At 40.6% G+C, this 26,694-nt stretch overlaps 1 protein-coding gene across 10 annotated transcripts in view; it reads right to left on the minus strand.

The window, feature by feature from the left end:
• Positions 1–884: 884 nt before the first annotated feature.
• WDFY3 (WD repeat and FYVE domain containing 3) overlaps positions 885–26,694 on the minus strand; it is a 295,582-nt gene continuing 269,772 nt past the window's right edge. For all 10 annotated transcript variants that reach the window (XM_055384561.2, XM_055384570.2, XM_055384567.2 and 7 more), the window contains 12 exons: positions 26,558–26,649; positions 25,803–26,015; positions 22,737–22,884; positions 21,482–21,636; positions 20,358–20,516; positions 17,944–18,123; positions 13,851–14,033; positions 12,293–12,389; positions 8,875–9,198; positions 8,126–8,237; positions 7,156–7,353; positions 885–2,951 (listed from right to left, as the gene is read on the minus strand). In XM_055384561.2, the coding sequence (XP_055240536.1) occupies positions 2,828–2,951; positions 7,156–7,353; positions 8,126–8,237; positions 8,875–9,198; positions 12,293–12,389; positions 13,851–14,033; positions 17,944–18,123; positions 20,358–20,516; positions 21,482–21,636; positions 22,737–22,884; positions 25,803–26,015; positions 26,558–26,649 (1,985 nt within the window). In that variant the 3' untranslated portion in view covers positions 885–2,827. The remainder of the gene's footprint in view (positions 2,952–7,155; positions 7,354–8,125; positions 8,238–8,874; positions 9,199–12,292; positions 12,390–13,850; positions 14,034–17,943; positions 18,124–20,357; positions 20,517–21,481; positions 21,637–22,736; positions 22,885–25,802; positions 26,016–26,557; positions 26,650–26,694) is intronic.

Genomic DNA, 26,694 nt, shown 5'->3' on the forward strand with positions numbered 1-26,694 from the left:
AAAAATAAGTTTCTACCAACTTTATACATAAGAAAGTGCAAAATAACTTATCTAGAGTGTTTTGCTATTATCCAGACGGATGGCTGCTATGGGCAGCTATTCTCTTCTTCAAAAGCATGACATTACAGTTGCACACTACATACAAATGTTAGAATAGATGGATGAACAAATGAACAGGTGGATGGATGAATGAACAAACTACAAAGATCAGGCAGGAGCCCTATGAGGTACTCTCAGAAAAAGAATGCAGACCACACTAAGGTAGATGTACATGTTGACAATAGATGTTGGTAAATAAATTTACATGGAACACAGAAAGATATCCAGAGAAATAATTAGTTTATGTATGTGAGTGTACTTGTATGTGTGAGTGATTCTGTTGATTTCTGCATTAGAGGTAAAAAGAAAAGAAACCCGATTGAACAAAACAGTTGCCCACAGCACCAGCTGCCAGAGGAAATACTACCATGAGGGTTTTGGTTTCCACCTTCTAGTTATGGAAGTTCTGTTAGAAAGTTAGTAATGGAAGTTGTGTCGGAAAGTTTAAAAGTGTTCATCCCATATAGTTTCCTATTACAAAGAGGAATAACCTTTAAGTAACTACACACACACATTCATATATTCAAGTCTTTAAAGAACACCTCTGCCACTGGGTATGGGGTAAACATGATTCATAGACAAAAGGAGGACGCTTCTTTTAAAAAGTGTAGAATAACACTGCTACAACTCATCTAGAGGGCCAGACAGGGGCAAGGCCCACAGTTACGTAATAGCACAATTTCTGCAACTGTTGAACATCAGCGTTATTTATTAGAATTGAAGATGGTGATGGGGGAGGGAGAGTGTGGGGGGAGTAAGACACAGAAAGGAAAACAGAACACAACTTTTCTTTAAGTTAAAGTATTAATGCCGATAATCCTTTTATTAACAAGTATATTTGAACTTTTAGAAATGGAAGTGTTTTAATCAATTTTGATACGTAATCATAAATAGACTGTAGGCTCAAACCCAGGTAAATAAAGATTTAAATTTAGTAAGCGTAAGGCACTAAAGCAGCCTTTCTATTTTCTCTTGGAGACCTAGTTATCATATCAGGAAGAACAAATTTGTTCTTAAGCTGGTTTCAGCCCATCAGGTACAAGATCACCATTGTACCAAATGCCTATTTTTGAATGCATGTGCATATATGTGCATTTTAGTGCATAAGTGTGCCTCTCACCAGGGCCTAAAGACGGAAAATTGGAAAAGCCAAAGCCGCTGTCCTTTGCATGATGCCTCTGTGAGGGTGTGAAGGCCTTTCCTTTCGCACCTGTGAAGGTGTGAAGGCCTATCTTGGGCCATTAATGATTCTACATTTTTCAAATCACAGGGCTTTTAGAATTGTTCATAATGTTATCACTAAGTTTCTGAAAACGTTAAAATCTAGATTAATTGTTTCATTTTTTAATATATATTATATATATATATATGTACATAACACACATTTAAAAAAATCCCACCTCCAAGCCTTTTCTCTGTAAACTAATCTCTTAGCCCCTTCCAGCTTTAATCCCCCTGGATTTGTGTGTTCTGTATCCAACTAGTAGAACAAATTAAATAACTAAATATTAAAATACTGTAATTATATTCATAGCAAAAACAAAAAAATAGACATTGATACAGTATAAATCTCACTGTTTTCAGGTAGATGACATTAAATGGTAAAGGTTAATTTTAAGCAGTTCTGACATGATTCAGTTTTACAACAAAGTTTAAATGTTAATTCTGTACACTTCTTTCTTTCCTTTTTTTACCCCTTGTTTGAAAATAAGCTATAGTAGAACATCAGTGTCACCAAAGACACATACTTATTATGTTCTATGCAAGATAAGCTAATTTTGGGTTACATGCAAATATATTTCCATTAGTTGAGACAGGGCTGTTTCCTGCACTACATTGGTCATCTGACCACCTTTCTGCAATGCTAAGAAGGTATTCTTTGACCAAACAGCAGTCCACATACAAGTTTAAAAGGGGCCCTGTTTATGTAGGAACAACACTGAGGTGGTGCGTAGCCAGGTACAAGACGCCCAGATATTTCCAGTTTATCTTACGGCTGGAATCCTATTCTCCCACACTGTTTCCTAAAGAAGGTCCACATTATTTTGGTTACTAGCCTAGTTTAAGTGGAGATACTGTGGGCAACTTGAAAGAAATGACATCAGGCACACAGGCTGAGCTTGAAAGGAAAAAAAGACCACAGATAATGTCTTTGGGGATTTAAAAAAACATATTTATAATTAATTGGTAAGTGAGGGATATCAGACAAACCATAAGTAGTTCATTGAGTTAGTGGTTTAGTTTGAAGTTTCATGTTACAGGCAGTTAAGTCCTTATTTAGAAAAAAGGCCTTTTATATCTATTTACAATATACATAGTTACTTGCAAAGAAGTCAGATTTACAACCATTTTCTAAAAGCCTTTTTTGTTGTTGGTTTTTCCAAATAAGGATGAGTAGCTCTATAAAAATGAGATGCAAGAAAAGAGAGTTAATAAGTGAGGAGTTTTCTCTTGGAGACAGCTACTGTCATCAGGGAGAACTGGAGATCGAAAGTGTTGCTCCTAGGAACCACCTCATATTCTTCTTGTGCTGTTCACCTGAATCGCGTCTGCCCCATTCCTGTACTCTACACCCGTTTTATTCAATGATCCCTTTGAATTTTAACACTTCAAACACGTGGTATGAAGAGATGTGTAAACGGAGACTGTTTTCAATGCCTTCCAAGCTGGGACAGGAGAATCGGGAAGGGGTCTACAGACCATGGTCTCCACTCAGCTTGTTGAATCTTCAACAATTTCGAGGCCCATCTTCTGAACCTCTCTCATGCTGTAAGTTATAATAACAGTTCTGACAAACACGCACCGGGGATGAGATTTTCAAGCGTTTGATTTCAGATTGAAATCGACTGCACCTAAAGGAAAGGAAAAGTCAATTAATTACAGGTCTTCTTCATGCTTGATCATGGGCACCGGAAACATTAATAATCGAATAGAAAGCTTGCGGTAAAATGCCAAAGGCCATACTGGTTTGTGTTGTGTGGCTGAACAAGGACTAAAAGGAAAGCTGTATTATTTGTTTCAGTCTATGAAGAAAAGCAGTATTAAACCAGGGAAGCTATTTCTTTGACTGACGAGAATTAAAAAAACGAAAACAAAAAAACAGAGTTAAGATTTTCCTATACAATGAGGCCAAGGTGTCTGAACAGTGATGTAAGGCCATTCTACCTGTGTAGACTAATTCTCATGGCCTATAAGCTTGGGAGGTATGTCAATGTCTTTACCTGGAGCTTGACATATTTCTCTTGGAAATCAGAAAAATTCACTAGTGGAAATTAGAAGACTCACTAATGAGTATCTGTTTTCAAGAGAATTACTAATGACTCATTAGCGAGTCTTCTAATTTCCAAAAGAAATATGAGTTTGATCACTATCAAGTTCCACTGTGCTTTTAAACATTTTGATTGATCCACTCTTTAATCATTTCTTAAAGAGTTAGACTGGCTTTCCTTTTCCAGTCCCAACACCCTCATTTCCTATTTATCTTGCTAGAACTGTTTGAAGGAGACTATTCTTAAGAGATGTTCAAATTCTTTAAGAGGTATTCAGAGTTCCTATTCCTGGAATAAAGCCAGGTGTGACTCAGGATGTGGTATTAAATCACTTTAGCCTTGGATTTTCAGAAGATTGAAATGGAAATAAAAAAAAAATTTTTTTTTGGTAGGGATGGGGTCTCACTACATTGTCCAGGCTGTCCTCAAACTCCTTGGCCTCAAGTGATCTTCCTGCCTGGACCTCCCAAAGTGCTGAGACTACAGACGTGAGCCACTGTGCCTGGCCTTGAAATGGAGATTTATGTTTAGTCCATTAATCTACCAGTAAAAATGTCCAGAGAGTAAATTAAGTACTATAACCTTATGGGTTTAAAGGACTGTCACTGGACCTCTCAGAACCCTCAAGAGTGTCAACAGCTCTCAGCCATAGAGACCACAGGCTGTGTGTTCTGGAAAGCACTTCATTCTGTGCCTGCTTCATCAGAACTTATCACTGTTTGGTCAGTTTCCAATAAAGCTTCCATCCAACATTTAATAGCAATGGATAATTTAAAGAATTACCTATATTTAAACAATATTTTGAAAATTAAACACTACAAAGAACAGATGTGTGCCAGCATACATATGGGAGTGCTAGTACAAATCACTAGATTAATATGATGGGTGTGGAGGCTGAAAACTATAATCCCAGCACTTTAGGAGGCTGAGGCGGGGGTACTGCTTGAGCCCGTGGCTTTGAGACCAGCCTGGGGAACATAGTGAGACTCTATCTCTACAAAAAATACAAAAATTAGCCAGGTGTGGTGGCTCTTGCCTATAGTCTTAGCTACTTGGAAGGCTGAGGTGGGAGGACTGCTTGAGCCTGGGAGATCAAAGCTGCAGTGAGCTGTGATCGTGCCACTGCACTCCAGCCTGGGTGATAGAGGAAGACCGCATCTCAAGAAATATATATATATAGGCTGGGTGCGGAGGCTCATGACTGTAATCCCAGCACTTTGGGAGGCCAAGGTGGGCAGACCACAAGGTCAGGAGTTCGAGACGAGCCTGGCCAATATGGTGAAACCCCATCTCTACTAAGAATACAAAAATTAGCCAGGCGTGGTGATGCACGCCTGTAGTCCCAGCTACTCAGGAAGCTGAGGTAGAAGAATCGCTTGAACCCAGGAGGCGGAGGCTGCAGTGAGCCGAGATCACGCCACTGCCCTCCAGCCTGGGTGACAGAGTGAGACTCTGTCTCAAAAAAAAAAAAAAAAAAAAGATATATATATATATATGTCTAGCGGCTCTGTGCTTTGAAAGGCCTGCTCTATAAAACCCATTATGGGTTTTTAAATTTATTATCTATTTTTTTGAGATGGAATCTTGCTCTGTTGCTCAGGCTGGATGGAGTGCAGTGGCGTGATCTCAGGTCACTGCAACCCCTGTCTGCTGGGTTCAAGTGATTCTCTCGCCTCAACCTCCTGAGTAGCTCACCACCACACCTGGCTAATTTTTGTATTTTTAGTACAGACAGGGTTTTGCCATGTTGGCCAGGCTGGTCTCGAACTCCTGACCTCAGGTGATCAGCCCACCTCAGCCTCCCAAAGTGCTAGCATTACAGGCATGAGCCACTGTGCCCGGTCCCATTATAGGTTTTATAGAGCAGGCCTTTCAAAGCACAGAGCCACTAGACAGAATCCTCTGCCAGCCTCACAGAAATTCCCACAGGAAATGGCTGGCTGCAACATTTTGGGTCCCTCATCTCGAACCAGACTGCCCAGCAGAAAAGGTTTAAGGAATCAAATTATGGAACATCTGTTTTGCCAGACTCTGAACTTGGTGCTTTACAACACTCATATATGTGATCTCATTTAATTATCTCAATAGCTCTAAGAGGACTGGTCTTCTTACCCACATTTACAGATGAAGAAACCAAAGCTCAGAGAGGCTCGGTAACTTGCTGGCATTACGGCAACAGAAAGTAGCACAATGAGCATTTGGTCAGTGTAAACCCAAAGACTATGCCCATACCAGTAAGCCAATGCTGCCTATAAAACCTCAGGAATGGACTCATAATTACACATGTTGAGAATAATATGCTTTCTATGAAAGCATCTCTGGAGTAAGGCAATATAAGCCTTAAAGTGTACTGTCCATGGAATCCTTTCTGTTGTCTGGCAGAAAAAGTAACGACTGTGGATGTGTATCTGGGACCCGGGTGTAGGACACAGATATCAACCAAATCTACAGCCATGGGACCACTGACCTTTCATATGGGGGAAAAATAGATCCTCGCCTCATGTTATACCCCAAAATAAATTACAAATGAATTAAAGACCTAAATGTGAAAAATAAAACTTTGAAACCTTTAAAAGAAAATAAACAAGATTATCTTTGTGATCCTAGGACAGGGAAAGAATTCTTAAGGCACAAAAAAGCAAAAATCATAGAGTGATACATGTGACTACAACCAGTTTAAAAACTTGTAGATGACAGAAAAAACATATACAAAGTTGAAACGCAAGCCACAGACTGGCAGAACGTATCTGCAAGATATATAAAAGACAAAGGTGTACAGCACAGAATATATAAAAGAACTCCTCAAAGAAAAAAAAAGGGCAAAGTACCCAAAAGGAAACCCAAATAGCCAACAAACATGAAAAGATGTTGTCTCACTAGCATTGCAAGTTAAAACAACAAAGCACTATTTTTTAGCTATCAGATTGGCAAAAGTGGAAAAAGTCTGGCAGTACCAAGCATGACTAAGAATTTGGAGAACTTTCATGGCCTGTTGGAGGTAGTGGAGGTAGTATTAACTAGCACTACTGTTTTGAAGAGTAATGTGGCAATATCTAATTAAGATCAAGAATAAGTCTGTGTTCTATCAATTTCATTCCATCTCTAGAGGAATTCCAGCTTGTGTATTAGAAGGGCATTTATAGGGATGTGCATTGTAGCATTATTTATAGTACTGATAAAAATAGAAAAAAAAAAACCCTGAGAGGGCATCAAAAGGGAAATAATGATGATAAATTCATATAATTAAAATAACCGACAGTAGTTAAAATGAATATATTAGAATAAGATATCTATATAAATGGATTTCAAAAACAATGTTGAGTAAGAAAGTTACAGAAGGGCAAAAACAGTATAGTATGTAAAGCTGAAAAGTAAAGCTGAAAACACCAAAATAGTATGATGTAATGCTTACAGAGGCAACACATGTTCCTGAAAGCATAAAAACATGGAGAATGGGTGTGACTGGTGAAAGGTGCAAAGAGGATACTTACAATGTATCTATAGTGTTTATAGAATCATTTCACATACAGGTCTCTAAATTAAATACGATGAAATATTAGCATATGTGCATTCTGTGTCATGGATGACAAGGTGTTCGTGACTTGTATGACAGAAAAATTTCCTAATTGTAGTAATAAAGAAGAACAGAAAAAGTGAAGACTGGTTCATACCAACAAGGCATACTGTAGTGGGGACGCCAGGGCAAATCAGAACCTGTGTGCAGGGCATAATTAACAACCTTAGAGCTTAATCAATGTAAATTCAAAAAGCAGATATCTTATCTTACTTCTGGCAGAAGAGCTGACCACAGTTCCTGCAATGGTGTCGTCTTTCTGTGAGTGAAAACCTCACCGAGCAGCCTGAGCAGCTGTCACCGCCTTCATCCTTCACCCAGTGATCAGCAGCAGAACGGCCTGGCTGGTCACTCACGGACCAGCTGAAAACTCGGCCTCGACTGTCACCAACGAGGATCCTACTGTGATCCCTGCAGGAGACACGACAGAGGAGGTCACTGCATGGAAGCCTTCTGTGATCTCCTTCTTGAGGCTCTCTGGATTTTGGCGGATGTGTGTTTTGAGGTCGGGGCTGGTAAGGGTCCTGGAGAGACCCCTTGATTCACTCAGAGATGTATGTGTAAACAGACAAAAACTGAACCGAGCCCAAATTTACACTTCCATTTCAATTTTCTTTGGATCACCCTTGCTGTATCTTTGAAGAACAGAAAAAGCAGTTTTTCACTTTTTTAAAAAATTCAGAATTTAAATCCAGTGTATGGGCATGGTGGCTCACACCTGTAATCCCAGCACTTTGGGAGGCCGAGGTGGGCGGATCACTTGAAGCCAGGAGTTTGAGACCAGCCTGGGCAACACAGTAAAACCCCGTCTCTACAAAAAATACAAAAATTAGCCGGGTGTGATGGTGCACGCCTATAGTCCCAGTTATTTGAGGGGCAGAGGTGGGAGAACTGCTTGAGCCTGGGAGGTTGAGGCTGCAGTGAGCTGTGATTGTGCCCCTGACTCTAGCCTAAGTGACAGAGCAAGACCCTGTCTCAAAAAAAAAAAAAAAAAAAAAAAAGAGAAAAAGAAAAGAAAAATATCCACACACTGACAGGGTTCTTCTTCAAATTTATCTCTTTGAGCTACGTATGATAATACAAATAAAATCTGTTTTCCCGAAAGACTGGGCTGGAGTATGTGGCCCTTGGCTAACCAAATGACTCAGATGGGAAGCGGAGCTGGAAAAAGCCTGACACTTACTTGGAGATGCCCAAGGCAGTGACCTCAGCTGGGTGTGCATTGTCCTTTCGATCAAAGGCTGTGTGCATAGTCAGCTTACTCCTGAACACCAGCTGCCGTTCCCATCGGTACCCTGGAATGGAGAAGTGGAGGACACAACAACTCAACTGAGAGAAGCCAATACTGGGGAGAAATACTCTAAGACGGTGGCCTTAAACTTAGGGTACCTCAACATACAGCTACAGCAGCTTTTCCAGTTCTCGGCAGCTGCTGCCTTGGTTGAAAGTAAAGCTACCTAGCTTGACATTAACATGGGCCAGGCTGGAGAAACATCTCGTTGAAGGAGACAAACTAATGAGAAGGAGAAATTTTCAATGCAAGCAGATGCATCCAATTTCTCCAATTGAGGACCTTGCCTCTAACTCTATTCTGGGCAAAGTTACCTGCAAATGCAGTTTTATTTATTCATTTTTAATTAGCTTCTGTGATTTAATGAGTTGTGAATAAATACAGTTTTTAGTTTGAGATATTTTTCTTTAAAAGATGCCCAGCATATTGCAAACACCATCGTAGGATAGAATTTTTAAGTCCACTTTACACTAAAAGAAACTGAAGAGGCCTTCTGTGTAAAGAGGCATTCTGTGTGAGTGGCCCAGCTCACGGAGCACATCCAGGGTGGGGCCCAGGGAGAGCTAGACCCCACTGCCTCAATCCACCAACCCTCACACCACATATAAGGAGTGAGAAATAGATACCAGACTTCAAGTTACCAGGTTTCAATCTGCTGTAATTCCGCACCTCAATGGGATTGGGGTGGGGGTGGCTAAGGGGGCCCTGCAGATGGGCTCTGGTCTGGCCCTCTGAATAGTTCACAAATATGAAGCCGTCTTTCTCATCTAGACTGAGCTGGTCGGACCAGCGTCTGGAGTCGTCAGAGCCACTGTCAGTACACCAGGCGGCTGTTGCGCGGCAGGAGGCTGCCCGGGGCCTGTGGCTGGTGCTGCTGGGTTGGCTTGGAGTGTCCTTAGGGTCCTGGCTGATGCTCTGCTCATCTGCTTCTGAATCACTGCTGTCCTCGTCTTGGGCTTCCTGCCCTGGGTGAAGCATTGAGAGAATTGGAACATACGGAAACATCAAAGTTACACCCAGCTTTGTTCTGCTAGTATTTTTTTTCTCCCAGTTATAAGCCTCTATAGACATAATATTTTAAGCTAAGTGTAACAAAAAAGAAAGTAAGTGCCAGGATTTTTGGCTAGAGTACAGAGAGCAAAGAAATAAAAAAGTCGAATTTCTGAAAGAGTTTATTAAAAACTTTGGCCAAAATCCTTAGCTTGGAATTCAGTCTCTCACAATCTGGCCAGAATCTGCCTTTGCCGCACACTCCCTGCTGTGCTGCAGCTAGATGGTGTCACTCTAGCTCTCTCCCTGCAGACCTGCTCCTCCAAAGGTGAGCTTCTTCACAAGCTGCTGGTGCCGCCTAGACCCATCTTTCCAATCTCTGTGTGTTCCGATGTCACCTAGCTTTCAAGGGACAGCTTAAACATTCTTGTCTCTAAATCACCCAATTCCTTCAGCTCAAAGTATTCTATTCTCCCCCTTTTCTGGACTCCTTTAACAGTTCTGTGCCTCCTGAGTTCTTGAAATTATCATTCTAAATGATTACTTTTGGATATTCTTTATATACACACACACACACACACACACACACACATATATATATGTATTTTTTGAGACAGAATCTTGCTGTGTCGCCCAGGCTGGAGTGCAGTGGCATGATCTTGGCTCACTGCAACCTTTGCCTCCTGGGTTCAAGCGATTCTCCTGCCTCAGCCTTGGAAGTAGCTAGGACTACAGGCACCCGCCACCACATCTGGCTAATTTTTGTATTTTTAGTAGAGACGGGGTTTCACTATGTTGGCCAGGCTGGTCTTGAACTCCTGACCTCATGATCCACCCACGTTGGTATCTGAAGGTGCTAGGATTACAGGCGTGGGCCACCACGCCCAGCTATTTTTGGATATTCTTTCTACAAGATGGTAGAGAAAAGGGCCATTGCATATAGTGGTTAATGACTCAAAGATTAGTGAATTACCTTATTTTTAATTTTTATTTATATATTTATTTTTACAGACATGGATCTTGCTCTGTCATCCAGGCTGGAGTGCAGTGGAGCGATCATAGCTCACTGCAGCCTCAACCTCCTGAGCCCAGGGAATCTGCCCGCCTCAGCCTTCTGAGTAGCTGGGACCACACGTGCATGCCACAACATCTGGCTAAAGATTAGTGAATTATTCTATGAAAGCCTTACTTTGGAATTTTGTTCTTCTTCCTCTTTTCACTGTTATTTTGCATTTCTTCACATCAACTCTCTACTCTCTTGCAATAAAGTCTACTGGAGGGAAAATGTATAAGAAACAAGTATACCTGGCCCTCCATTTCTGTGAGTTCCACATCCATGGATTCAATTAATCTCAGATGGAAAATATTTGGGGAAATAAACTGTGTCTGCAAATGAACATGTGCAGAATTTTTTTTCCTTGTCATTAGTCCCTAAACAATACAATATCACAACTATTTACACAGCATTTACATTGTATTGCTAGTAATCTGGAGATGATTTAAGGTATACAGGAGGGTGTTAGTAGGTTTTATGCAAATACTACATACACTATTTTATATCAGGGACTTGAGCATTCTCAGATTTTGGTATCAAAAGGAGGTCTTAGAACCAACTCCTGAGGATACTGAGCCCACCAAAGTTATTTTCTTAGCAAGACAAATACTTTATCTGCCTGCTTCCTACTCAGTAGGGGGCTATTGGACTAATGTGAATGAAGTTTTCACCCCAACGGCTTATGATCGTGAGCTCTGAGGTCTGCAAACAAGCAGCTTTGGAAGCGGCTTTAATTTCCAGTGAACCACTAGCTTGTTTACATTTCACCCCAGCAAGTGCCCACAAATCTCACCACTTCTACATTGTTCAATCCTTCCTGTGGGCTGTTCTCTCTGCCACTTCTGCCAGACTACCCACAATAAAGACATACAAATATCTTTCCACCCTGAATTTGACCCCTTCTATCTCACTCATTCATCTCCTCTTCCACTGTTATTTACTGAAAAGCTTTTTAAGGGAAAGGAAAATGACCCACTTTTCATTGGTTCCCTTAATTCAATATCTGACATATAACAGGTAACCCCCAAACACTTATTGAATTAAACTGAATTTTTATGTCCCCAAACACCCAGATGACCTTTTTGGTGGGGCTGTAATTAGAAATTTACATGTACTAATATAACACCAACATTAAAATGTCCTGCCCAAGGGATCTTTTTTCTTCTCTGGCATGGAAAGTAAAAGCTACTTTCAGCTTATATAGAGAAGTGACTTGTGTCCTTCTGCTAAGTTTCCTTTATTAACTCTCTCACATCATCAAAGTCACACTGAATTCTCAGTGCACAAAAGCCAATCATGGAGAAACAATCTGAAGGTCAAACTTCAAACCTTGTTCCTTTCCAGGAAGTTCCTTGTACCCACTGTTCTACATCAAAGGGGGCGGCTTCTTCAGTGACTGCAATGCAAAGCAGATCTCACCCTGGCATTATGGCATTGCTTTCAGTTATTCTGGGTAGAAATCAATTATCTCTATATTTCACTGGAAAATTTTAAATTGCTTCACAAATAATGGACTATAGGTAACCAGGCTTCAGTGTGAATTAATGCCCCAACGTAAGCACGTCTGACTGTGGACTCTGGTCTGCCTCTGTTAATTGTTTACAAACACAATCGTATCTGTCGTCCACACTGAGCCAGCCGCATGGTGGGCAGAACAAATGTGGGGCTGGGGTGCAGCAGGGCTTGTCTGACTTATACAACAGCACGCCCTCTAGGTCTGTTGTGTGTTTTCAGAAGTGAAAGCCAAAGCCTTTGGTACTCTAGGAAGTAAGTGCTATATTTAGTATGGAATGTGGAAGTTAACCACAAGACACCACCACACTGAATGTTGCCCAGTGAAGTAGAGAAAACCTTGCATGTCTGCTCAAAGGAACCACACAACAGGCAGCAACCATGCTTCTCCAAGCAGTGCCCAACCCTGGGCTCCTCTTTATGTTGTTTGGTATAAGCTTATCCACAGTGACTTAAAAGAAATATGAAAACGATTTGAGTCATTTTTAGAAAGTATTAAATACCTATTTGTGCTTCTGGACAGTCTTCCTGCATTTCTAGGACTTCAGCAGGCTCAGGAGCTGGTGTTTCAGGAACTTGCAAAAATTCCATTCTCCAAAACTAAATTTAAATAAGTGCAAAAATTAAAAAGTTAAGAAACAGATTAAGGAACCAATTTACATTACTCAATGAAGAGAGACTGTCAGGGTTAACAGATAACTTAATTTCCATCATGTTATACAGTTAGATTTCCCGTATCTTGGAAGATGTAGCAGGGCTGCCTGCACACAACGGCTGTTTCAAAGTACAGGGAAAAAGATTATAGTCATATTAGTTTAAAAACATGGTTCAGGCCAGGTGTAGTGCTGCCTATAATCCCAGCACTTTGGGAAGCCAAGATGGGCGGATCATTTGAGGTCAGGAGTTTGAGACCAGCCAGGTCAACATGGTGAAACCCTGTCTCTACTAGAAGTACAAAAATTAGCCGGGCATAGCAGTGCATGCTTCTAATTCCAGCTACTTGGGAGGCTGAGGCAGGAGAATTGCTTGAACCTGGGTTTCAGTAAGCCGAGATTGCACCAGTACACTCCAGTCTGGGCGACAGAGCAACTCACTCTGTCTCAAAAACAAAACAAAAACATAGTTCAACTAAGTAAACTTTTTTGTTTCCTACAAAAACCTCTCAGAGTCTTGCATATGCTAATACACATTATAGATCTCCAAGAGGGCACACAGTAAACAGAATCCCCAGGTGCCTGGCTAGGGAGCTATTTTATGCTGCTTCACAGATTGAGCAGTGTGAAATACCACTGTCGAGGAAGCAGACTCCAGGGTGTGTGTGTTTGTGAGTTTTTTTGTGTGCACAGATGTGTACCGTGTGAGGTACAGGGTGTGGTACTGGAGTGGACTGATGGCTTCACTGTCTTTCAACATGTGACTCTGACTAAAGAGGGTGGTAATCAGCTGCTCTCTGCTTTTACAAAGAGCACAATTAAAGAAAAACAAGCACAAAGAAAAATCTCCTGAGACAGAAAAACTCAAATACTTCAACAGACTACAAAAGTGAATACTCCATTGCCTCTATTTTCTGTAGAGGCCTAGCACATGGCAACTTAAGAAAAGGATAAACTACACCTAGGCTTCAGGTGCAGTCATCTGGGATCCTAGCTGGGGAGCCTGGAAGTGTTTTCCAGCACTGTGATTCTCTGTAGGGAAGAGACTTATCCCTGCTCACTATGTTTTCCCTACGAAGCCATTTGACAGGCTGAAAACCCAGTACTTCTGCAGTTCGCATGTTGAGCAATCCCAGTGTGACATGGGAATCATGTTTGAGTGACCTCATTGTGTCAAGCTGTCAAATGGCCAGTAGCACTACCAGACCTACTTAATAGGAAGAAAAGAGGCCAAGACACCGGTGTTCCTCATGTCTGATAATGCAGAGGCCAAGGCCTGTCTGAGCTAGAGCGAGAGTTCACTAAACATTACCACTTGTTCAGGTGTTCTTAACCTGTAATTAGCTACAAGTTTCAGGTAAACTAGGATGACAAATATCCTAATGAGTTTTTCTCTCAGCTCACTTACCCGAACCACTCCATCTGAGTGTCCTGTCACTATGACGTTCTGCGTGTCCCATTCGTTCATCTCCGACATGCAGCAGCAGATGATCTGCTGGCTCCTACCTGTGAACGTGTTGACACTCACGATAGGGTTCCCATTGATGCTCCACACATGGATATATGTGCCAGCGCAGGACACAATGTCCCCCTGAGAAGAGAGAGAAAAACGTCATTATCTTTGCTCCCTTCCAATTACCTTCTGGTTTCTGAAGCAAATTGAATCCCTGGCCTAGTTCTCAAAAAACCTTTCAGTCCTAAGACTAGTGGCTAATTTCTTAGGTAACCTGAAATTCAGTGCTTGCTGACTTAAAAAAAATACCCCGAACAGAGGCTTCTTTAAGAATTCACAGTTGAGTGGATGCAGTGGCCAAAGGGACCACGGATGGAGACAAAGGGCAGGTTCATGTCCCTGGCACACTGCTGAGCAAGGTCTGGCGACACAAGAAAGCTCCCTGTCATCTGAGGAAATGAAGAACTACTCTTCTTCCTCCCATTGTTAACAAAATCTATTACGCCTTTCATCTAGAGGCAGGAATCCACCTCCACTTTTACAAAATGAATCCAACCACCAAAACCACAGGGTAGAAGAGGCATTTTTCAGTCCATATATAGTTGTGTTTCTTCAGTAAATCAAAAGGCACAATCTTGGTAATGCTGTAATATCCTATTTTAAAATCTGTATTCAAAAGAGGGGTGGGGGAATGTGGGGGGAGAAATGGAAACTGGTAAATGGGTCACTTCTTGGCAAACTTAGTAAAAACCAAGACTCCCTGAGCTGATAACTTATGTTTTTATGAGATCCAAAGATAGAAAAGAACAACCTATTTTCTTAAATTCTACCAGGCTGGGCTCTACCTAACCTGGTGAGAACATAACCCACTATAGTTAAAGAAAGGAGGATGCTTTCTGAAGCATCTCCTGTGTGCCAGTCACTGGGGTGGAGACTTCAGATGTTCTAGTTAACACAGCAACCTTGTGAGATCATCACTAGCCCTGTTGTAAAGGATGAAAGTGAGGGGCAAAGAACTTAAGTAACTTATTTATCATCAGAGATTTGAAGCCAGCTTTCTATAGCGCCAAAGCTTATATACCATACCGCGCTGCCTCTTTCATTACTAAGATAGTCTGTTTGTCACAATGCTGGGTATTACCTTTAGAAAAGACCTGGTAAAGTTCAGTACCCTCAGGAGATATATAAGAACCTACATAAGTTTTAAGATGGTCAGCAAAAACAGAGGAGAACTAGAAGCTGCAAAGCAGCATCAACACATAAAAAGGTAAGGTGGAGGAGGCTGGGGTAGGGTGAGGAGGAGGACTGGGCCTGTTCCATCCACAGTCTGTGCTGGTCTTGCTACTGCTCCTCCTTGCTCCTCCCACCCCCTAGCTCTTCTTCTACCAAAATGGCAAGAAATAAACCAAAACCCAAACCAAAACAACACTTAGCAAAGCACTGCTGTGTCTGCTTCTGTATCAGCTACTGAACCATCTCTGACTATGAGTGTCAGCAGTTGAGTTTTAATTAGTGGCTTTAGTCTCTGCAAGAGAAAATTGCTCCATTCTGCACTGGGCAAGACCTTCTTCAGTTACTCTGGGGCCTTAATTAGAGTTTATTAGAGTAAATCCTGTTGTTATGAGGGCAGAGACATAAGAAGAATTAAAGGCAAAGTGGCTTTGGCCTGAAGTGTAAACTGAAGTAAAGCAGGCTTGATATTGGTTGGAGAAACACAACAGAAATAGAAATCTTTTCATGACTTATTAAGATATTACAAAAGCATCTTAAAAAGAAAACACTGCTTTTGTAGTATTTGCAGCAAATATTGCAATCCACTAGTGTACACTGGCTCAAATAACAACTGGCTATAATAAAATTATCAGTATTTAAGTTAAGAACAACCCCAAAACAAAGTGCTCCAAATAATGGATTAAGCATCTGACTCAACACTGCTGCATAAGAGCAGTTCTACAGCACCCACATTTTTGTAAAGCTCTTTTGGTTCAAATGTTTGCAGGACCAACCCAAGGTGTTGTTCTGAAAACCTCTTAAACCTTTCAGACAGAAAAAACAAATTTGGAGGCTGAGGTGGGCAGATCACGAAGTCAGGAGATCGAGACCATCTTTGCTAACATGGTGAAAACCTGTCTCTACTAAAAATACAAAAAAATTAGCCGGGTGCGGTGGTGGGCACCTGTAATCCCAGCTACTCAGGAGGTTGAGGCAGGAGAATGGCATGAACCCGGGAGGTGGAGCTTGCAGTGAGCTGAGATAGCGCCACTGCAGTCCAGCCTGGGCGAAAGAGCGAGACTCCGTCTCAAAATAAATAAATAAATAAATAAAACCCAAAAAAACAAAAACAAATTTGACTCTTCTACCCTTGCATGTCCCCCACTCATTCTCAACCTGAGTACATCTGCCATTATTAATCAAACACTCTAAGTGATTGACAACTATAAGTGAATTCCTTTCTTTTTCCTTTAATAAGTGACTACAAGATAGTTGACTAAAAGTGTTAATACTGAGTAACTTCTGGTAGAAATCAAAGATGCAGCATCCTTCAAGAGGAAAGCTCTCTGTGTAGGTGATGGTGTGAATGTCACTCAATGACATGGCTAGAACTGTTCTGTGTCATGAAGGATGGCCCTGTGGTAGGGGTGAGGGTAAGGTGGCAATGGATATGTATAGCTAAGAAGCGATGAGGCTTGGGTGGGTTCCTGTCGACTCCCAAGACAGATTTGTATATGGGGCATCACCTACATGCTGACACACATCATCTACTTACTAATGCGATAAGCTTGTGGGGCCTTAGTCTCTGTAAACCTGCCCTCAAGCTTCCCCTGTTTCAAGACCATCTTAGCAATGAATCCCCTCGTCAGCTTCAGGTAGGCTTGGTATGTGTAGAGGGATCCTAGATGAGGGCATTTATTTTATTTGACTTCTTTCATTTATTTGTATATGAACTATTTATTTCTGAAAACAGATAGCATCTTTTGATAACTTCTGGATCTGTTTTGAAAATAGCTATATAAGAATTTTTCTCTTGTTTGGGTACCCAAATGTCACCCTTTTTACTTTCCATACTCTGACTATAATTTATTAAAATTTTCAACACATTTCTAACCTTCTTCTTCTTTTTTTTTGAGACTGAGTCTCACTCTATTGTCCAGGCTGGAGTGCAGTGGAGCGATCTCGGCTCACTGCCATCTCCACCTCCCGGGTTCAAGCGGTTCTCCTGCCTCATCCTCCCAAATAGCTGGGATTAAAGGCACCCACCACCAGCACGGCTAATTTTTTTATTTTTAGTAGAGACGGAGTTTCACCATGTTGGCCAGGCTGGTCTGGAACTCCTGACCTCAAATGATCCGCCTGCACTGACCTCCCAAAGTGCTGGGATTATAGGCATGAGCCACCACGCCCGGCCAATTTCTAACATTCTTAACAAATCCTACAAATTTCCTGTTTTTTAAAAAAACATATTCTAGAAAGCTTTGTTTTATTTTAATCAGATTTTGTTCTCTCTACTGCATGGAGCAGTGAACGGATTTTAAGACAAAACTGCTCTCTGGATTACAAACTTCAACATCTATTTGCTTTTCAAACAACACTAAATCAAAGAAAAGGTAGTAACTTTTATAAAATGAGTATCTATCAACTTCAAAAACAATGAGTCATTTTTTAGAAGAAAAATTTATTTATTTTTTTAAGAGACAGTGTTTTGCTGTTTCCCAGGCTGGAGTGCAATGGCTATCACAGGCACAGCCCACCACTGATCAGCATGGGAATTTTGATCTGCTCCATTTCCAACCTGAGTTGGTTCACCCCTCCTTAGGCAACTTGGTGGTCTCTGACTTTCAGGAGGTCACCAAATCGGTGCTGACCTTGGTACAGATACCTGATGGGTATAGCGCCTACAGCCCAGAAGTCCTGGGTTCAGCTAATCCTCCTGCGTTAGCCTCCTGAGCAGCTGCAACTCAGACATGTTCCCCTGAGCCCCACCATTTTTAATTGAGTTTGGCCAAGACTACTTGTTTACCTAAACATAAGTGGGCAATTTACTACTTACTGTTAATTCATTGATACAAAGAGCAGAAACTGGAGCTCGATGCCCTCGAAGCTGGGTTAGAAATGACAGTTTGTTCAAATCCCAAATGATACAGGTTCGATCACGGGACCCACTGACAATTATGTGATAGGCTAATGATGCTGTGGCGCAGGTGACGGTATCAGTGTGGCCCAGTAAGGCCTACGAGTGAGAACAAACAAACAAAATCAGGTTGATCTCAGTGACAGGGTTCCACAGTGACTCCAGAGGCTCCTGGATGCATCAGGAAGCAGTGGCACGCATGCTAGGTAGTAGGTGACTTGAGCAGTGGTGTCTGGAGAGTCTGGAAGGCAGACCTCCTTTCTCCTCCTGCTGACTGCCCTTGCCTCAGCCCACGGGGGTAGAGAGAAGCCTGGAGCACTCTGGAGGCTCTTTATTTTCACATTAGTTCTTTCCTGGAGTTGGGCCAGGATCTTAGAAGGAAGAGGGAATGACAACCACAACCCAGCTTGGGTTTCTTTATACCATTTTTATGTAGAGATGTATTGATTATGGGCATCAAAAATACAGAATTTCAACTCTATATCCATTCTTTTATGCCACAAACTCCTGTTCAGACCATTCTAAAGAATTACAATTGAATGAATTTTTTTTAAAAAAAATGCATAAACTGTGAGAACCACATGGCTGTAGCACGTGGTCTACAATAGACAAAGCGAGAATGTAGTCCTGAGGCGTCAACATGCTGAAGTCCTGCTGCCAATGGGAGATATCTGAGTATCTGTGCCTGAGAGGAATTCTTTCTTTAAACTAGAATAAGAACTTCCCTGTTTTGCTGGAATATGAAGAGAAAAAGGACCCAAGGAAATGGCAATGTGTGAAAATAAGTAAATATTCTGAAGAAAAAGATATAGATTACTGTTAGTAGTTCCTAAGTACTTAGAATGGGCCATCTGCCCTGGCAGAAAAATATATCCACTTAATAATGAGTTGGCTTCATCTGCCGCCTTCCACACTAGGATGTAAGAGGTTGCCTCCTATTGTACATTTGGGGAAAGCCTTGGGTGTAAATCAGTGTAAACTTGGAGGAGAGATTTTGCTATCATGTAGAGTAGGTATTTTTTATAGATTGAAGGTTGATAAATTTTTTAATACTTTTGAGAGAGAAAACTATCTGTGTATACACATGAAATATATATATGTGTCTGTGTGCATAATATAAAAAAAGAGTTGGCTTAAAATTTTGGTCATATAGACATCTTTATTGCATGCTTAGCAAACCCCAGGAAACTATTTTAAGCAGGAAGTCCTTTTTCCTGGCACATTACTTTCAAAGTGCATTTTCTAAATGGAAAATATTTTTAAGCAGAATTTGAATCAGCAAAATGTACTATTAACCTTGTAATCTGCTCACTTCAAGACTCTCCCTCTTTATATGGCTTGCCTCAGGACCCAGCAACTCTGTGAAGTTTCTGGCCTATACAGATGATTCAGTTTTATACTGAACAGGGGTTCAATTTTTTTCTATAGGTATTTATGACACCACTGTTTGAGTTTGGCTTTATAATAGCTTTGAAGTCAGACAGAACTTAATTTAAATTATAGCTTTACTGCTACATGTGACTTTAGACTTGTGTCTTGACCACTCTAACCTGTGTCTTTTTCAGGGGTAAAATGGGGCTAATAACTACCTTGTAGAATTGTGTCGACTAGAGTTTTGTATTTGTAGAATACTCAACACAGTCCCCTGAAATAGAGGTGCTCAATAATTGATAAGTGGTATTGTTACATTATTTTTCAAATTTATATCATTAAAAATACTTAGATATATGCTCCTTATTTAAAAAATACCTTATGGTAAGTTCTCTCACAGATCAAATATTAAGAAATGGCTTAATTATAAAAGGACTCTTGCTTTAAGTAAAAATTAATAATAGAATCATGTATGTAACAATCAGAAATACTTGTTAATTAAATCATCAAGGGCTCTACTGAATATATTCATGAGTTTGGCATATCCTTAAGTATATGACAAATGAGAAAAGAGAGAATCAAAAAAAAAAGAATTTAGTGGCAGATAAATGGAAATCACCCTGGAAGGAAATTAATATGAGTCAATAGCAAACATAATTCAGTTTGCAAAAATTCAATTTAGACTTTTGCATTTATATTACTTAAATACACTGAAATATATGTTACCTAAAGATAACCTTCTTCAGATTTTAACAAAGGGACCGGCCTAGATCATTGTTAGAAACAACCTATTCTGATTTCCTTTTTTTTTCAAAAAAGTATTTCTAGCAACAGAACGTCACTTTGGTTTTGTCCATTATATCTGAAGTACCTCAGAATTAAGGAAGCTTTTTACTTCCTATAGGGTGTAGGCACAGGAGATGGACTATGTCCCTCTTGGCATTTTCTATGTTCTCTCTTACCTGTTTGAGGGTGACGGTCTTGGCCTTTTCTTTGGAGGTGCCCATCTCCCACACACACACAACCGTGCTTGTTCCACCCGTGATGACCAGCTTGGGGTTGGGGCAAATTGCACAGAGAATCTGGCCCCACTCAGACAAGCATTCATAAACAGTCATGGCCTGTAAAGTAAAACGGATGTGAGACACACATGCCGTTAAGTACTATACAAACTTCTGAAACTCAAGGAGCAGAACTGAGTGAAGGTGCAGGCACCTCACCAGCAAATAGCGGCTCATGTTCTGAGCTAGCTTTAGTTCAGAAGCATATCCACTGAATCTCTACCCTGAACTACCCCTACCGCCTGCAAACTATTGTTGCTGCTGAAAGCCATAACCAAAAAGGACTTTGCTCATAATGGGGGTCTCTGGTTTCTCCAGATTGGGAAAGTGATGCTCAAATTGTGTGACCTATGGAAGGTGCAGGGGATAATGTGGCAAAAGGATGCATTTGCTGTAGACAGAATGTGAAAAGAGAGCATGACTGCTGCTAAGGAGAACATCAACAAAATGGAATCGTGTTACAAAGCAACATAACAGACTATGCAGATTCTTTTCGTCTTGCATTTGGGAAGGGACTGTTGGAGGGCAAACACAGGGCACTAAAGGATCACTATGGATTGTCTCTCCAAGAGGTGCTTATGGGACCCAAAACAGTTGCTGTTGCTTCTTGTGGGATGGAGCAACAGGTTTTCTGCCAGCTTGTTTGGAGCACTAAAATGAAAAGTGGGCCAGACGGTGACTCATCAAAAGGAGGCTATTCTGGTTGACAGAAATGCTGAGCTCCTTGCTGGTTGGATCTCCCGGAGGAATTCTTTGAGTGAGAAGGAAACTGCTAGCCCCTATTACACAACTTTGCAAAAGAGGCTTGTTCTGCAGGGAACATGACATCTCTATGAGCTCCTTTATCCTGCTTTCATTCAGTGAAGCTCTCCTTTCCCCAAATAGGAAAGCTCACTTTTCTTTTGGGGTTTGGAGGAACAGCTGACAAGCCCTTGGACTGGGTTCTCCCCAACCCTATTAGTCATATAGGATAGCCAGATCACAAAAGAGCAATATTAAATGAGTAGGCAGGAAATAATGCAAACCTTGTCTGACTCATAGGTTCCCAGTCTGCAACTGAGGTCTGCATAGCCCCAAGCAAAAGTTTTATTCCAGGTTGGTGGGATAAGAACCTTATTCTGTTCCACCGCAAGAATACCTTTATCTGTACATATGATTTGTCCTACAGGTTCTTTGAGTTCTAGAAAAAAGAAATCATGGTATTAGGACAGGAACAGGAAAAACTAATGTCATTATTTCATAGAGCATGATAATTTCAAATATTCATATAAATCAAGCATCCTGATAACCTACGCTGAGAAAAAATGATCTCAGAAATAGAGCTGGGCTTTTGAATCTCCTACAAGACCTGCTGGGTGGAATGTTGAACCTAACAGGTCCTCTGCAGGACTTTCCTCCAGCTTTCCTATTTCTGGGCACTCTCTGGTTTGGTTACTACCATTCAGGTTTGCCTCCCTAGGGTTGTACAGAGTAATCTGGGATGCTCCCCAGAATGTCATAGGGACACAGATTATCAACAAACCTATGTCTTTAGTACCTCCCAAGTTATAGCCAGACCTTAGACTTCCTCAAGGAAGGTCACGTCATTCCCCAGAGGAACGGACTCCTTGCTCCACACCAGCACTCTGATGACCATATTACTACTCCAGAAGAATCGCCAGCAGTGACTGACGCTGGCACAGAGCAGTCTGTGTAATGAGGCCAAATGGCATAGAATAGCACACAAGTTAACCAGATTTTGTTCCAATTCTTGGATATTTTTAAGCGACAACTTCAAGATTTTGCAGAACTTTTTTTTTTTTTCATTCTAAGGGGAAAACCTACTTGAAAAAATATTTTTAGATATCCCATTATACCATTAGATAAAAGACAGATGTCTTTTCATCGGCATACTAAAAATATGTTCTTTTACTAATATATCGGATAGGCAGAATATATTTAAATGAGAATGAAATTATGAAGACAAATTTTTTTTTATCTATAAAGTTGAATTTACAAGGTTTCGGTATTTTAGAGCTTTGATTATCTTAAAGAGGAGAGAGAAGCCTGTTTGGTTCTTTCTGATATGAAGTCCAACAAGCCAAAAAAAGAAAACAGAGAAAAAAAAGGCAAAAAGAGAAAATATAAACACTACTAGGTATTTAGTAATCTAACACAAAATGTATGGCACTTATTAAATAAATTATGCTATTGTCAAAAAGCAAATTTGTTATTGTTAAACTGGGATTATTAACAATCCCATTAAATCATTAATCAAAAGTTTATTTCTCATTATTTTACCTTTTACAGGTGTTAGAGAAGGCCTCAAGTTGTCTAGATGATGAAAAAAGATCTTGTCACTTGTAGATCCAGGTAGGACAGAGATTCCTGCATTGTCTCCATTGAGTCGACTTCTCACTCGCTTTGGTGGATGAGGTTTTTTAAATAACTGGTATGAAAGAAGATGACCCACTTTATAATGAAAGATAACACTTATATGCCCTTTTATATGCCAGGCATTGTGTTCTTATTTCAATTAAGGTTCACAAGAATTATTAGGTACTATATTATCCTCATTTTACACCCGAGGAAAGAGATTCAAAGACGCTATGAAGGTGGTCAGAGAATAAGCAGGGACAGGACTATGATACTAAAGCATGGGCTACTGTCTTGCTCTATGCTAAGCTGAATTCACAATAACTTTCTCAAAGAAAGTCTATCTACAGTTGATTGACAATTATTTTCCAATGATATTCAAAAGTTAACTCTTAGTAGCCTAATACCATTCTGTGCCATTGAAGGCAGGCAGACATTCTATCTAGTTGGATTATTTCTGGTTTCAATGTGGCCTTTATGTGATTTAGAAATATCATTTTGGTGTCCTAAAAAGGTGCTACTGATTTGCTGAAAGTGTGAATATTATCATCTTCTTTGTGCTTTGCTATGTTGTAAAGGGAAAAAAGAAAATAAAAATGTGCTACATCGTCATTCTGTATTTCTACAGGATTAAAAATATTAATGGCTGGGTGAGGTGGCTCATGCCTGTAATCCCAGCACTTTGGGAGACTGAGGTGGGCGGATCATGAGGTCAGGAGTTCGAGACGAGCCTGGCCAATATGGCGAAACCCGTCTCTACTAAAAATACAAAAATAAGCTGGGCATGGTGGTACACGCCTGTAGTTCCAGCTACTTGGGAGGGTGAGGCAGGAGAATCGCTTGAACCCAGGAGGCGGAGGTTGCAGTGAGCCGAGATTGCGCCACTGCACTCCAGCCTGGGGCAACAAAGCGAGACTCCGTCTCAAAAAAAAAAAAAAAAAGTACATTTAAGATTACTATTTTTCAATTATTGTAAATCTTTGAGACAGGCATAGAGTAATTTCTGTTGGAAAATTAGTATTTGAGGAGGAGATCTGAAAAACTTTAAATGAAATGAGATTTAAGATAAATACAACACCATCACACTTTGTAAATTAGATATTTGGGGTTTCCAAGAGAAAAAAACAGAAAAAATTCTTTGTGCAGAGGAAGATACACATTCCAGACTCTCAAATCTTTAAATGTTTTATTCCTATTTTATCTACATAAAGGACTATAAGGTCAGGCTTCTATAAAGATACATAGTTTTAAAGCACTTTCATGAATGTGCATTTACTGAAGCACTTTTACGTGAGGACCTAAGGAGAGAGCACTGAGCCAGGCTGCGGGTATATAATGATGTATGGAGATGATGACCATAAAACCTACATTTTTGAGGATGGCTTTACTTGAAAGTACCCTCTATTACTCAATGTATGTCCCAGAAATATGTTGGCATCCAAATGATACTTCCCAGACTTCTGGCCTCTTCTACTTCAAAGTAGCACAAAAATCCTGCAACAGTGCAAGTGTCTTGATTTTTATGTTCAGAATATGTATTTCCCCTAGGGTATGAAAGATGGCTCCAGCCCTTGTAACTCTCAGGAAAAAGAAAAAAGTTAACTAAATAAAGGTATAGCTAATATTCTTCGACTGTGAATAGTTTATCAGCAAACATTTTGTTTTAAAAGTAAACATGGCCAGGCGCCGTAGCTCATGCCTGTAATCCCAGCACTTTGGTAGCTGAGGTGTGAGGACTGCTTGAGTCTAGGAGTTCAACACCAGCCTGGGCAACATAGTGAGGCTCTATCTCTATAAAATAAAAATAAATAAAAATAAAAGTAAACATGTTTCTTTTATTAGGGGATCAGATTGCTAGGGGATCAGACTGCATTGTGAATGGTACAGTTACAGCATGTCCTGCTATCTGTCATGGCTTTTCTATATAAAGAGATGAGCCAATGTTTTGTGTGTTCTCAAGTGTCAACCCTGGAAACCTCAAGTTAACCTACAAAAAGGGAGTCCGTAGAGACATCTAAAGCAGGAACAGAGAAGGTAGCCAGGATCAAAGTATGAGCCACTGGTACTTAGTAAAGGTGGGTGGCCTGACCAGCTCGTCAAAGTGTGCCTTCTCCACACTGTGGAGAAGTGCTGCAGTTACTTCTAGTGCACCCAGCCCTCCTGCCATACCTCGGACAATGGGGATGAGAGAAGGGATGAAGTCTCTTCATGGAGGTTTGCTCATCGCTGAACATAAAACAGCCCTACAGTATCTGGGTGCTGAGAGGCTTAGATCTTGGTCTTCCTCTCCAAGTTCCAGAAGGTGGTGAGGGCAGCTATTGCGTGTCCTAGGCATTCCTATGGCACGTGCTCTCACATCACAGCACTTATTAGGCCTATGTCAACAATCTAACCCAATCCATCATCATCTGTTCTCTGAACTACCACAATAGCTTTCTTAGTGGTCTTCCGCTCCCCATTTGGGTCCCCAGTGTGTGTGTGTGTGTGTGTGTGTGCGTGCGTGTGTGTGACAGACACACACACACACACACAGAGACAGAGAGAGAGAGAGAGAGAGAGAGAGAGAGAGAGAGAGGCACGAATAGAGTAGTTTATTCTGACTGAGGCCAGAATGAACTTCTAAAGTTTAAATATGACCATGTCATTTCTCTGCCTAAAATCAGCACTGGTTTCCCACTGGCCTCCAGACAAAACCTTGTTTCTGTGTATGTGGCCTATAAGGCCCCTCCTGTTACATCTTATGGAGGTTTAAGAAAGCATACCCTGCATTAGTCTGTAAGGGATAATTCTCTTTAAATAAAAATTTTTATTTATCTGGACTGTGAGAGTGAGAAAAAAGCAACAATCTAGGAATCTATTGAAATACTAGGTGATATTTATGGCTCTTTATTAAGTTAATCTAAACTTAATTATTTTGTGGTAATCTACAATCTAGAGAAATGTTACAAAATGAAACAGAGTATATCAATGATAAGAAAAAAACATCCATACCTGTTTAGGGATCTGACCGAAGTTATTAATGAACCCAATTGTGGCTGTCTCCTTTAGTGGGTCATTGATGTTGTAGATATCCACTTGACCCTCATAAAAAAGATGATGGAAGACATTTACAGCTTCTACTGCAGCAGGGCCTTGCTGTTTATAACCGAAGATTAAGTCAATCCACTCATGTAGATGGGCACTCACGTAATCACACTCCAAAGCCTGTAATTTCAAACACAGGTTTAGTCACTGGCTGACTTCTATTACTTGCTCAGAGACTAGAAAAACCTTGGTAAGTGGTTAATAGGAACTAAAATAACTAAAAATCATAAAAACAACATAGTAGTCCCCTCTTATTTGTGGTTTCACTTTCTGAGGTTTCAGTTACCTGCAGTAAACCATGGTTTGAAAATATTATTATGAGAGTGAGAGACAGAGATCACATTCACATAGCTCTTAGCAGGTTGTTATGATTGTTCTATTTTATTATTATTCTTAATCTCTTACTATGCCTAATATATAAATTAATCTTTATCAGAGCTATATATGTATAGGAAAATACATAGTGTATATATATATATAGGGTTTGGTACTATTCCTGGTTTCAGGCATCAACTGGGGTTCTTGGGATGTATCCCCTGTAGATAAGGGGACCTGGCTGTATTAGTAACAAACAGGTGGTACTCTGCTAGAGGCCCTGTCTTTGTATTATGTTCAATGACCAAATGAAATTCAACTTCAATTGTAAAGTGTACTTCCATTACCTCACGATGGACTCTGATGAATTCTCGTGGGTCCCCTTTTGCCCAGGGTGGAAGGATAACATCTCCAAGCTTGGTGCCATTTTGTTTACAGCCTATGCAATTGGATACATTAAAAATAAAAAAAAAAGAAAGTATGG

The sequence above is a fragment of the Gorilla gorilla genome, chromosome 3, assembly GCF_029281585.2.
Source record: "Gorilla gorilla gorilla isolate KB3781 chromosome 3, NHGRI_mGorGor1-v2.1_pri, whole genome shotgun sequence".
Classification (NCBI taxonomy): domain Eukaryota; kingdom Metazoa; phylum Chordata; class Mammalia; order Primates; family Hominidae; genus Gorilla; species Gorilla gorilla.